At 60.5% G+C, this 13,488-nt stretch overlaps 1 protein-coding gene across 2 annotated transcripts in view; it reads right to left on the bottom strand.

The window, feature by feature from the left end:
- Positions 1 to 13,488, bottom strand: part of OLFML2B (olfactomedin like 2B) — a 35,775-nt gene that overhangs the window by 10,526 nt on the left and 11,761 nt on the right. The window contains exons 4-6 of one of the 2 annotated variants that reach the window (XM_072759622.1): positions 7,448 to 7,624; positions 1,731 to 1,962; positions 127 to 639 (exon numbers count right to left, since the gene is read on the bottom strand). In XM_072759622.1, coding sequence (XP_072615723.1) covers positions 127 to 639; positions 1,731 to 1,962; positions 7,448 to 7,624 — 922 coding nt within the window. The remainder of the gene's footprint in view (positions 1 to 126; positions 640 to 1,730; positions 1,963 to 7,447; positions 7,625 to 13,488) is intronic. The other variant, XM_072759621.1, reaches the window with a different exon arrangement.

The following is a 13,488-nucleotide window of genomic DNA, read 5'->3' as shown; positions in this document are numbered from 1 at the left end:
AACACCCATTACTGGCCGAAGGCCGACCTCCACTTGCTTTTCCTTCTGGACAAGTCCGACCACCTGGCTCCTCTGTCCTGTTCCCTGAGCTGGGCAGGGCACAGGGGCCAGGCCAGAGGAACTCACCTATGACATTTCGGATGTCATCCTCCTCTTCGGGGCTCAGGGTGGGGCTGGCAGGGGCCGTGCCTTGCCCCGTGGCCACGTCTCTCTCCGGTGAGTCTGTTCGGACTGTGGTGGGAGGCACCAGGGCCGTGGGTGGAGCCTCGGTAAAGGCGCCCCCAGAGGCCCCAAGCAGGGAAGCCGAGGCCGAAGGCTGCTGGGTGGCCGAGCGGGCCACAGTGGTGGCTGGTACCTGAGTGGAAGGTTCCGGGCCTGCCTCTGTCATGGGACCCGGTACCACTGAGGAGGTATGGGGTGGTGCTGAGACCTGTTCCACTGAGGCAGACACGGTGGGGCCGGGGGTGCTGGGATCGGAAGGTGTGGCCAGGGCCGAGGTCTGCGTGGCACTCATCCCGGGGGTGCCCTGGCGGGTGGCCGCCGGCCTCCGCGTGGCTGTGGTCAGCAGGTCGTTGTGCCTCAGAAGCTGATCTTCAATCAGCAAATCCACTCCATTGTCACCACTGAAAAACTCGTCTTCTGGAAACAAACACAAGGTCACCGGTGATTCGGGGAAAGGAGCACAGTTGGATGAGCGAGAGCCGGCGGCGTCCTGGCAGGTTAACGACAGGGCTCCTCGCCTCAACGCGACACCCTGGTTCGGAGTTGGAGCAGCTGGGATTTCCAAAGAGGAGGGGGCGGGTGGCAGCGATGGGAGGGCACTGCGTCTCCTGGAGGGTCTCGGAATAGACTGCCTCCGAGGGGCGCCCGGGGGGCTCAGCGGTGGAGCGTCTGCCTTCGGCTCAGGGCGTGACCCCGGGGTCCCAGGATCGAGTCCTGCACGGGCTCCCCCCAGGGAGCCTGCTTCTCCTTCTGCCTGTGTCTCTGCCTCTCTCTCTGTGTCTCTCATGAATGAATGAATGAATGAATGAATGAATGAATAAGGAGCTGCATCCGAGCCCCACCCAGGCTCAGGGGCACCCAGAGATCGGCCCCACCCATTCATCCAGCACGTACTATGGAGCATGCAGGACAACAGCGAACACAACATCCTCGACCTCGTGTGGCACCGACACTAACGTCAGGGAGAGGGCGCCTGATGGGTCTGGGGGACCGCGGGGCAGGGTGTGGGGTGTCCGGGGTGGGGGGCTGCAGTCAGGGATAAAGTGGTCATGAGCCGGATGAGGAGCTGGCCAAGCAGCATTCCGGGCCGACGAGCAGCAGGGCCAAGGCCCCGAGGCCAGATCGTGCCTGCGGAGGCCAGGGAGCAGCAAGGCCCGCGGGAGAGCAACAGGCGATGTGGGGGGACACGGGAGCCGGGACACATGGGGCTCGGGGGCCCTGTGAGGACTTCAGTTCTCATTGTGAGTGAAATGGGGGCTGAGCTGGGTGCTGAATAGAGAAGGAATGTGAGGAAGCCAGGCTCTCCGAGGACACACAGAGGGGTCACCACAAATGACACGGAGTCAATGGCGTTCTGTCTGGGAAAACGACCATAAAGAACTGGGTCCGCAGCCCCTCGTGGGGCAGGCACGTTGGCCGTGAGGCCGCAGGAGGGGTGCGGCTCGGAGGAGGCGCATCTCCACAGGGCCCAAACCGCCCTGGGGGCCGCCCCGCCGACCCCAACTCACGCTGCTCTTCGATGTCATTCTCCTCCTCGGGGTCCTTGGCCTTGTAGTAGGTGACACCCCGGATGACGGTGGGCCTGGAGGCCGGCCGGCCCCGCAGATGCACCTGCCTCTGCAGGGGCCGCTGTGGCCTTACCACCTCGGGCGGAGCCAGGGGCCGCGTCTGCACCAGCTCGATGGAGTTGATCTGCTGGGACACGGTTTCTTCCTGCAGGAACCGCTCCTCATACTGCTCCTCAGAGGGGACACAGGGAAGGTCAGGTCACTGGTCGGCAGGTCACTGGTCGGCAGGCAGGTGGAGGCCATGCTGCAGCCAACACACTGCTGTGCCCGTGGCACATTCGCCAACGGGCCCGCTCTCCCCCGAGCCCTCCGGGGTAGGAAGGCTTTACCACTCCCCTGAACAGGTTAGGAATCGGAGGTGTGGAGGGGTTACGTAAGTGGCCCAAGGCCCCACAGCAGGTCAGGGGACAGGCAGGATTTGAACCCAGGTGGTCTGGCTCCGGCAGGTGTCTCTAGTGTCCACGCTGGACTGCCTGGAGAGCGCGGTTCTCCTCTGAGCCCCGGCCTAGCGCCCAGGGGTTTCCAAGGAGGCCCCCGTGTGGACAACGGTGCTGGGCTGGGACGTAAGGCCCGAGATGCGCACCTCAGGGTGAAGCCGTCACCTCCACTATCAGAAGGAACGGACCTAACCCTCCCCCCGCCCCCTGGTGCATCCGGAACAAAGTCCGAGGTCCGGCCTGGCGCTTACACCCCTCGTTGGCGCTGGCCTCGGCCCAGCCCAGCAGCCCGCTCTCCAGCTCCGCCCTCAGCCCCAATCCCCGTCCTCCAGCCCCCGGCCGACTCCTCCACCTCTTGGCTCCTTGAGCTGCGGGGCCTTTGCTTGGACTGCCTTCTCCGTCTGGAAGGCTGGCCCTTCTCCCCCCACCCCAGAGCTACTTACCCTAATCTACCCATTCCTCAAGGCCTGGCTAACATCTCGGGCCCTCGAGAAAATACTCCCTGAGCTTCTCACCCATAATTAGCCTGCCTCTCTTTCCCAAGCCCCACTTTTGCACGTTGTGGCAGAGACGTCTGACTGACTACGCAAATCCCGTCTCCTGTTCCTTTCTGATGGGAAATGGGTTTTGTGGGCGTAGCCACGGGACAGCGTTCCGGCCAGTGGGGTATAAGTAGAAGTTGGTGGAAAGAGCTTTTTGGAAAAATTCCTTAAAAGGGAGGCTGAGTCAGCTGGAAGGCATCTACCGTGCTCTTCCCAATTTGTGTGGCCTGAGATGTGGACAGGGTGGCTGGCGCTGAGCAGCCACCTTGTGACCACGAGGGGATGCTGGGGATGGGCATCCCTGATGGCGTCGTGCAGCTGAGCGCACCAGCCGAGGTCGGCCTGCCCCCCGGGCCCTTCTCCATGAGACAGCAGCAGCCCCTCTACGTGAAGCACTGCGTGTGCGGCTTCTCCTCAGGACTGAACACAGCCTCCGACGGACGCCAGTCCACAGCCCCGTTACGGCGCCTTCCTGTCGGCCTGCTGCGGGCATTATTTAAGGATGCTGTCTCTGTAGACGCTAAGGAACAGAAAGAACAGCAACCACTGCTTGCTCATCTGTGACTCCTCTGAGTGGGCGCTCCTCAATATTCCTTACGTTGGATTGGATTTTTTTTTTTTATTTTTAGGCGCTCTCCACTCCAACATGGGGCTGGAACTCACGGAATCAAGAGCCGCATGTTCTACTGACTGAGGCGGCCAGGCGCCCCTGGTACAGTGAACTTTCCAATCAGGACAGGCCCCAAGGAAGGGGCTACATTTATGACTGGCACTGGGATCCTGTCAAACGAGGCTCTGCAGTAGGTGCCCGTGACCCGAGCACCTTGACGGCACTATGGCACCACCGCCAGAGTGTTCTGGTCAAGCAGAAGGGCCAGCCTGTACTCCGTGGAGCTCTGCCCAGGGTCTGCCCTCTGTGTCCACGGTGTGGCGGGGTCTCTGAGTCCTGCCTGGGTCCGTCAGGTCATGTACCCGCCCCCCACCCCAATCCAAATTCACAATCACCCACCCCTGAAAATAACGAACTTTGGGCACAGGCCCTGTGTTCAGAGGCCACAGATAGGTCCAGTTCCTGGGGCGGTGGCTCCGCCAGGGACGTGCAAAGGGACCTAAGGGCAGGCTCAGCCCCGCTCTCAGGAAGACTCTAGAAGCCGAGTGATGAAGGGGCAGCTTCCTATCGCTGCCTGAGCCATGGAAGCCCCCTTCTCACCACGAGGAGGTGGGTAAGCGCCCCTCAATCCCGTTACTCCAGACCCCGCTGAAATGCACCCAGAGAGCAGAGCCTGTTGGAAACCAAACTTCTGTCCCCAGATGCCCAGTGTCCTGAGAGTCGGACCTTCAGGGTCACAGAACATTCGCTGGCAGAAACGCAGCCATCTGGCCAACTTTCTCGCTGTGCACAGGAATGAGCCAATCAGGCTCAAGTTTTGACCTTAAAGATTTGGCCTGGAGAAAGCCCAGCATCACTTCCGGCCATGCCCCCCAGCCTGGGCCGGTTTCCCTGCGACAAACGAGCCAAGCCAGGTGACAGAGCAGACATAGCAGCTCCTTGCTCCCGACACCCACTCCTGCAAGGCCGGAGCCCGTTTCCGCCTGCCTCCCACGGCCGGGGCCAGAGCGCTGCCCAGAGAGGCCCGGTCCGTGCCGGGGGAGCCCCCCACACCCGCTGCCTGTCCTTCCCCAATTCCCATTTCTTGCTGGGGAGGTGACCTCGGCCAGAGACGCAGGGATGCGTGGCTGCGGTGATGAGTCTGGTGAGCACGCATGACGCCCAGACGCGTCCCTTCGTACCCCAACAATGGGGCACGGCAGACGGCACCACCCGGACCTTACGGATAAGAGGAAAGGGGCTCAGGGTCACTTGGCACATCGGCTGAAGGTCAATCAGTGAAGGGGTGGGTTCGGGGCCGCTGTCTCCGGAGCCTACCCGCCGCCTTACACGAAGCCCCGCTGCCCTAACCCTCCTGCCACCCGAAAACCCGTTGACATCCTCAAGTCCACAGGGCCCCGGTCTGGCGGGTGCCTAGCAGACTTGGGGATCCTCATTTCCCGCCGGGGAAGGAGGCTGGGTGGCTGACTCGAGGCCCCGGGGCGTGCCTCAGACGCCGTGGGCCCGCTAATTGCCCGACCCCGGCCTCCCCCTGCATTGCAGAAGCCGCCGTCATTTCTCCATGGTCAACCCCAGGAGCTGTCTTTAATTCCCGGCTCCCCGGGACAAGCGGGAACTGCCGCTGCTTCTCCCAGCCAAGGACATGGAGCAAGACCATGGCAGCCTCTGCCAGAGAACATATAATTTCCTTGGATTCACTGGCGACGGGCTGAGCTGGGTGGCAGCTGCCCCCACCGAGCTGTGCCTTCCTCCCTCCGTTAATCCAAGAGTCTGCTGCATGACTTCAACTCCTGGCGGCCCTGGGTCCCCGCTCCCACCCTGCCTCTCCTCTCCCAACCCAGCCCCGGAGCCCCTTGCCAACCCTCCAGGCAGCTCCGGGCGAGGACTCCCTCGCAGAGAGGCCGCTGACAAAATGCCATTCGCCACCCCGAGAAACCCCAGGATCATCTAGGAGCCCTGAAGATAACCACCGACCCAGGCCCCCACGTGCCCCTTCCTGGCAGGGGAGGAGGATGCCAGCCTGGGGCCTCCTCCCCTCCTCCCCTGCCCCCCCCCCCCCCCGCCAGCCCTGGCGCTACCCCCACCACCCGGCCTTGGGCGGATTGCGCTAACTTGAGCAGTGTGATAGATGGGGATTTCAGGAGGGGAAAGGGCTTTGCTGAGCAAAGAGAAAAAGCGTTTGGTGTGTTTGATTTGGTTTACCGTTCGCCCTCAGGAAATAAGAGCTCGGTTGCTGAACATACCACATAATGTATCATCAAGACAACAGCCGAAATCGCCAGCTCAGCCGACGGGGAAGCTGGACGCCAGGGAGCACAGGGGATGCCGGCCTCCACGGGGCACCCGGCCAGCAGGACGTGCCAGATGGCCAGCAGGATGCGAGCCGCTGGGCCCTGGGTCGGGGGAGAGGGTGCCTCCAAGGTCCCTTCCAGCCCCGGTATCCTCGGCTCTTTGGTTTATAAGCTCCGATCTGTTCAGGGATGACCCACCCAGCAGACTAAACACACGCTTCGCAGCCAGCCCGTTGGTGGGGGTGGGGGGCACTCAACTCAAGATGAGAATAAATATAATTGTTGAAGAAATATGATACGTCCCAGGGAGCATCAAAGTAGTCATCATGGGCAAAGCCAGAAAATGATTGGCCTTGCTTATACTTAGTTTCTGGTTTGGAACTGGTTCTACTGGGAGCTATGCGCCAGGCAGGGTGCAAGCTCCGTGCTGCCTTTGGGCTCTCCAGCCTCCAGAGTCCCCATCATCCTACCTTCGGGACACACGTGTCCAGGGTCGCCCCGGCCCACAGCTGCTGCCCGCCTGGCACCACTCTGAGGAGTTTCCAAGAGTCCCGAGCCCAGGCTGACTTGCCCCGTTGCCACAGGTCCTCGTGGCCCAGGAAGCAGAGTCCCACATAGAAATGCTCAGCCCTTCCCCACGTCCGGGTGCAGAGCAACAGCTCAACGGCAATGTGTGTCCCAGGCCCTGCTCCCCATGCCCCTCCCACCCCCCCGCGGCCCTGGGCTGGCACATCTGGAACCCAGGCCCCGCCGCCCACCCGAGCCCTGGTCCGGCTGAGGTCAGCCAGGCCTCTCTCCACTGCCGTTTGCTCCTGGTTCCTGGGACCCTCTTCCAACGCTTCACCCAGACCCACGCCCTCCCCGCGTCTCACACTCAAGTCCGGCCACCACACCTGACCTGCTTCCTCTTCCACTCCTCTGCGTTAGCTCCCAAAGGATGCTACCTCTCAGGCAGCAGCTCAGGCCACAACCACCCCACTTAGTGGGGATTAACGCTCGGAGCCACTAGCACATCAGCAGAACCGAGCAACTGAAGCCAAAAGAAACGGGCACGAACACGGGGCCCTTGGTAGGCAAGGAAGCCATCGGGTGTCACTCCAGACACCTTGGGACAGCGTCCCATCGCACACACGGGGACCTCGCGTCGGAATGCGACTGGGCGGGGAGAGACAGGGGTCTGAGGCCCCCCGGCCACCACTTCCCGGCCACCACTTCCCGGCTGGGTACGGCCTCCCGGGAGCCTTGCCGGGTGTGTTTCCGCATCTGGAAAGTGCGGGCTGATCTGGGCCGGCCCGCCTGCCTGAGCTGCCAAGCAAAGCAGCCGGTGTAGCGCCAGGAGTAGTGGTGCACACGAGGCCCTTCACGAACGCAAGGGCCACAGAGCTTCCCGTCTGCAAACTGGGGCACCGTAGAGCGTGGGAGAAGGGTCTCCCCTTCTCCATAATCGTGCCAGGACGGCAGGAGCGAACCCCAGTGGCCCAGGCGGCCAGCACGCACGCTCCCCCAGGAGGCGGCTGCGGGGTGGGGTGCGGGGTGGGGCGAGCACGACGGAAACAACAAGGTCTGGGACTCAGGAGTCCTGGCTCCAACACTCACGCGCTGAGCCTCTCTGGGCTCCAACATCAGGTACCCCGAGTCACCCCCTGCCCTGTCGCCGCGAAGATGAGACCACGGCCGTGAAGGAACCAGAAGGTGCAGAGCTCGGTGCCCGCGTGCAAGCCTGGCAGGCTGCCTCCTGGGGGCTGTGCCCCTGGCTTCCTGGGAGCCAGGGCCGTACCTCTGGGGGTGCGTAGGCCGCCGCCGCGTCCCTCTGCAATGCCGCGCGCACGTCCGGCATGCCGTCCAGGATGCTTTCCGAGCAGTTCTCTTTACCTCGCTTGCTCATCTCGGTTCGAATTTCTTCCATGTCTTCCTTAATTTGCTCGTTTTCCTTGGTGAGGTTTTTAGAAACTTCCTGAAAAGAGAAAAAAGTGTAAAACGAAGGTCCTCTAGAGCCCTAGAGTCAAGCTGGAGGCCGCCAGCAGCTCGCTTCTGCTCAGAGATAGAGGCACAGAACAGGCTGAGACAGGGGCCAAGAAGCCACTGGGGTCCTCGAGTGGGTCCAGCCCGGTGCTGAGGGCCCGTGTCAGAGCCCAGGCAGTCCCTGTGGGGCAGCACGGCTCCAGTAGGTCCCACTGCTGGAAAACCCCCACGGCTTTCCTAAGTGACATGCCGTGTCTCCGGGTTACTAGGACACCTGGCCTCTTTCCTATCATTTGCACACAGTGCATGCACCCGTGTCCAGCGATGACGAATATTACAAAATATTCCACTCGCTTGGACCCCATACATGTGAACCAGTAGCTCAATTAATCAAAGAAGGGTTTTTTTTTTTTTTTAAGATTTATTTATTCATGAGACACACAGAGAGAGAGAGAGAGAGAGAGAGGCAGAGACACAGACAGAGGGAGAAGCAGGGAGCCCAATGCGGGATTCGATCCCGGGATCCTGCCATCCTGATCTGGGCTGAAGGCAGAAGCTCAACCACTGAGCCACCCAGGTGTCCCAAGAAGGGTTTTTTAAAAGATTCATTTGCTTATTTGAGAAAGAGAAAGACAGAAAGAGAGAAAGCACGCACACACATGAGCCAGGGAAATGGGAAGAAGAAGAAGGAAAGAATCTCAAGCAGACTCTCCCCTGAACATAGAGCCTCCACTCAGGGCTCGATCCCACGACCCTGAGATCATGCCCTGAGCTGAAATCAAGAGTCAGACGCTCAACTGAGCCACCCAGGCGCCCCAAAAGAAGGGTTTTTAAAGCAATTTTAGAAGAGGTGGCCAAAGACATCTACTTAGTCTACTTTTCTAATGAACCCAAACTATTCCATGGCACTTTAAGAGCATCGTTTACATAGAAAACCCATAGCCTGGTTTCAAATTCTCCTATTTACCCATAAAAACAGTTTCCCTAAATGAACCCTACTTGGCAAATTAACTGTGTTCCAGACCCGGTTCATACTGGAAGGGACCTAGGTACTTGTCAATTCAACCAACACTGGTGAGCACCTCCTGTGTGGCTACGGTACAGAGCGGTCCCAAACAACACTCCCTCACAATACCCCCGGGGCGCTTGCCCTGGGGCGCTGGGGAGATAGCAACTATAACTGGGGGAAAAAGGCCCACAGAGCAGGAGGAAGATGACCAAGCACGCTGGATTCTGCGAGTGGCAAGTGGGAAGCTTATGGGGTTCAGAGGAGGGAGGGACGGGCGAGAGGCAGTGTCCGAGAGGGGGTGACGCTGCATGGTCTGCACCAGGGACAGTTATGGACAAGGCTCAGAGGTGCCCTTTCTCCTCCGGTTATTTCGAGAGAAGTTTACTGCACTGAGATCCAACACTGTCCAACTGTGGCCAGCATCCTAAGGTCTCCATAAGCATCTGAGTTTTTGTTTTATTCTTTAAAAAAGATTATTCATTGGGATGCCTGGGTGGCTCAGCAGTTGAGCATCTGCCTTTGGTTCAGGTCGTTACCCTGGGGTCCTGGGATCGAGTCCTGCATCGGGCTCCCTGCAGGAAGCCTGCTTCTCCCTCTGCCTGTCTCTGCCTCTCTCTCTGTCTCCCCTGAATAAATAAATAAAATATTTTTTAAAAAGATTATTCATTTATTTGAGAAAGAACATGAGCAAGGGGAGAGGGAGAGAGAGAAGCAGACTCCCTGCTGAGTAGGGAGCTGGATTTGGGCTCCATCCCAGGACCCTGAGATCACGACTGGAGCTGCAGGCAGATATTTCACCGACTGAGCCACCCGGGTGCCCTGCATCTGAGTTTTTAGATGTGATGTTCTCCTTGAGCCCAGGAAGCAACGATGTAAGAGGATGCACTTGCTTTCTGTCTTTATCAGACAGATATGAGGAGTGTAAATGCTCAGATGTTACCAGGCACAGCCTGGGAAAGCCAAGGTAGCTCAGAAGGTGTCTAAGTATCTAGGGAGACAGTAACCCCCAGACACCGAGGCTCCACGGGCTTCTATAAGGGCTGTCCTGAAGAATCTGCTAGGGGCTTGTTAAAACTGACCGGACCCCAGAACCACTGGCCTTCTGGCATTTCATTTCATGGCGAATTCTGAGCACTGGAAGGGCTTGATGGGTTCTGTGGGGCTTGCCTCTCCAACTTGCACACAGTTAACCATGGGAGATGAAGCCCCAGAGAAAGAAGTCTTCTTTCAGGAATACCTGGAACCGGGCGATTTTTGACAAGGTGTTATCAGGGGCAATCAGGTGCAACGGTTAAGAGCACGGATTCTGGAGGAGAGACCCCGGCTCACACGTCCACATTATTGCTACTTCCCATCTTGGGCTCATGAAACTCCCTGTGCTCCAATTTCCCCAGGGGTATGACGGGGTAATACTGGGGCTTTCCTGATGAATTCTTAGGAGTAAATAAGTTAATATACATGAAAGTGTATGGGCCATCCAAAGTGGTTATTATCTTTCACAGGATGTGACAGTTGGGGTTTCGAGGCCCCTGGAGGGTCCCAGAACTCAAGTATGTCTCAGAGGCCCAGAGGAATGATGTGATTTGTGATTTGATGAGAAAAACAAAAGTGGCGGAGCTGAGCTCAGCACCCAGGCTCCTGGCCCTTGCTTCCAAGGCTCACTCAGGGGACCACTAAGATCTCAGGGGTGTAAAGGGGGAGTCCTAGCATTCAGTCAGCTCTGGAACACAGGGCAGGGCCCAGCAGAGGGTCCGTGAATATTTCAGTGTGACCTCAGGGTCTATGAGAGGATACACATGCAAAGAAATGCAGATGGAGTGGACTCCCAGCAGTCCTGGTTATACAAAGTGTGGTGACAGACGAGCTCGGGTGGGGGCACCCTCAGGAACTGTCAGGAATGGAGCCTGCCCCCTCCCAGACCTGCTGGGTCAGAATCTGCATTTTAACAAGACCCCCCCCCCCCCCCCCCCCCCGGGAGATCCACATACACATTCAAGCTTGAGAAGTGCAGCCCTAAAGGGAGAAAAGCTCGGGGCGGGGTACACCTGCTGGGAAAGACGGGCCAAAGTGTATATAAAAGAGGCTGTTTTACAGGAGCTAGAGCTTTCTGGGGCCAAAGGAAAGGTGCCTGGTGCCTTCGTGGGATTCATGCATTTTTTTGTCTGTTTTTAAAGACTGTATTTTCAAGTCATCTCTACAGCCAATATGGGGCTCGAACTCACGGCCCCAAGATCGAGTCGCACGCTCCGCCGACTGAGCCAGCCAAGCGCCCCCGCGTTCACGCGTTTCTGTACGTCCACCAGCTACCTGCCGAGAGCAGGGGCCAAGCACCTATCTCCCCCTTTAACGTCCAACATCCTGAGACACAATGCAGCTCAGCAGGCTCAGGGGTACCGGGCGTTACTTCTTCGTTAACGCATGGATGTGCTCCGAGCTGGGCCCTAAGAGGCCAAGTGTAAGCCACAGCGACCAGGATCCTGCTCCGACGGAGACCACCCTCCATGAGGGGATGAAAGCAGCAAACAAGAAAGCACCAACTGGCGAAAAGCCAGAGGGCAGACGACACTTGAAGCTCTGGAGGCGTCAGCAAGGCCCGTGACGCAGTCTCTGGGGTGGGGGCTGAGGTGTGGCCCTGGGACCCCACGCTGCGTGGACTCGCGGCTGGGGCTGCACAGTCGTGCGACTAAGACCAGATCCCACCTGATTCCCGAACGCCGTGCAAGAGCAGCCTGGCCTGAGCACTCAGTGAGGGGCGAGGGGGGAGCCCCACGGCTTCAGTCCTGCCCCTCCACCTTGGGTGCCTAGGTCCCTGGACGGGCCGCCTTCTCACCGACTTGCAAAGCCCCAACACCCTCTGTGATGCTGGCGAGCAGCTGTCATGCTGGGTCCCACGGAGGGGCCGACACGGCCTGCCCCCTCCCGGAGGAACAGTACCGTCTATTCCCCTTTGCAGCAACGGCACAGCCTGGGCCGCCGGGACGAACACCGGCGACGGTGGCAGCACCCTTTTGGGCCGGGCCAGCGGCTGTCCCCTGGAGCAGCAGCAGCAGCTGCCCTCCTGGGCCACCTCCGCCCTACGGGGCTCCCCTCGCCCCCCTCACTCCAAGACCTCCCTCGGAAGCACAGCGGATGCCGCCCACACGGGCACCCCTGCTCCTGTGCTGGCGGCACAGTGAACCCCATGACCTCGCGCCCCGGGCTCTTCCCCTCCGGGGCTGCAGCGGCGACTGCGTGGGGCGCGCAACTTGGCTCCCGGGCAGTGCTGGTGAGGGGGCAGGAGGCCGGCAGGGCACCTACCTGGCAGGGCCATCTGGCCCCCACCAAGGTTCCTGCTGTTACAAAGAGGAGGCGGGAGAGGGGGGAAGAGCCAGCGGGCGGAGGGCTGGCACAGGAGGCCGGACGCGGCACTTAAAGATCTGAGCAGAGTCAAGGACCTGACAGGTGTTCACATACCTGGGGGGGGGGGGGGGGGAACGACACGCGGTTGGGCACTGGGCACGGGAGGACGCCTGCAGACAGCAAGCCCACCCTGCAGAGGTGGACAAGCGCCTCGTGCTCAGTGCAGCCCGGTGCACAGACACCAGGGGCAGGGTCCCTGGGTGCAGGGGACAGGACAGAGGTGGAGGTGGGGTGCAGCTGGCACGCAGCTGGTCAGAACTGTGGACGGTGTGCAGATCTGCAGAATGGGTGTGGGGGGAAGGGGTGGGGGCGGCTGTTCCACGGTACAGACCGTGTCCTGACCTTGTCCAGCTGTTGGGCGAGTGCACAGAAGGCTGGGGGAGACCATGCAGCAGCGTTAGGCCGAAGTGCTGGGACTGGAGGGAAGGCGACCACAGCGCAGAGCTCTGGTGGCTCTCTGTGGTCTGCTCCCCCGACCTGGAAGGGGCTGGCGGGGGGGACCGGCGCACACCACCATCACCGCCACAAGGCAAGTGGAGGGAGAAGGAAGGAATGAGGACACCCACCTCACCAGGCCGGGCGGAGAAGGAACGAGGGGCTGCAGGTGCAGTGCTGGGCACAGGGCGGGACTGGAGGTGCCCAGGAGGAGCCAGGGCCGGCCCTTGAGAGCTCAGAGCAGATATGCAGGTGGAAGAGGGGAAGTGAGCTAAGGATTGGCGGGTCGGGCGGGAAGGAAGGTCAGGACACCACCCCCCCCCTCCGGCCTCCGGAGGCTGCTGTGTTGTAAAAAGACACCCTGGACCCCTGTGGGGAGACGAAGCCAGGCTGCAGCTGGGCCAAGCCTGGGCGCCAAGTCCTGCAGCAGGCACGTGTCCCCACATCCGAGGAGGCCACCTGGCCCCCATGCTCCCTGGCTGGATGTGCCCAGGGCCCGACGCAGGTGGCAAGCCTGAGGGCAGAGAGAACGGCCTTCCTTGAGAGGGTGAAGTAAGCGTGGGGCTCGCCGGGTCCTGGGGGCTCAGAGCTGCCAGCGGCCCGCCTGTGCTTCCCCCTCGGAGCCCTCCAGGACACAAGCAGGACCAGGTGGCCTGGGATAGCCAGCCCAGCAGACAGCTGTGTCCAGACCCTGGTGAGAGTGCTGGAGTATGAGAGGAGCTAGACACAGCCGGTGCTCCGGCTGGCAGGAGAGACCGGGCCCGGCCCCAGCGTGGACCACAGCTGACGGAGCAGGGCAGGCTTGCCTGGGTGCCGGGGCCACCAGCTGCGCCTTCAATCTCTCCGCCAACCAAGCAGCTGGTGAGCATCTAGTCCCCCTCGGGCCTGGGGCCCAGACGCTGAAATAAAGATGACACAGGCTCAGGTCGCCCTCCACAAGTCAGCCTGGGCGGCCAGTCGGGCAAGAACAAGAAGTCCCAAGGCTTCTGACGGTGGATATACAACCTCATCCA

This window comes from Vulpes vulpes, chromosome 5 (genome assembly GCF_048418805.1).
Source record: "Vulpes vulpes isolate BD-2025 chromosome 5, VulVul3, whole genome shotgun sequence".
Taxonomy (NCBI): Eukaryota; Metazoa; Chordata; class Mammalia; order Carnivora; family Canidae; genus Vulpes; species Vulpes vulpes.
Note: the sequence above shows the minus strand (reverse complement) of the source record. Positions and strands in the feature narration are given on the sequence as shown.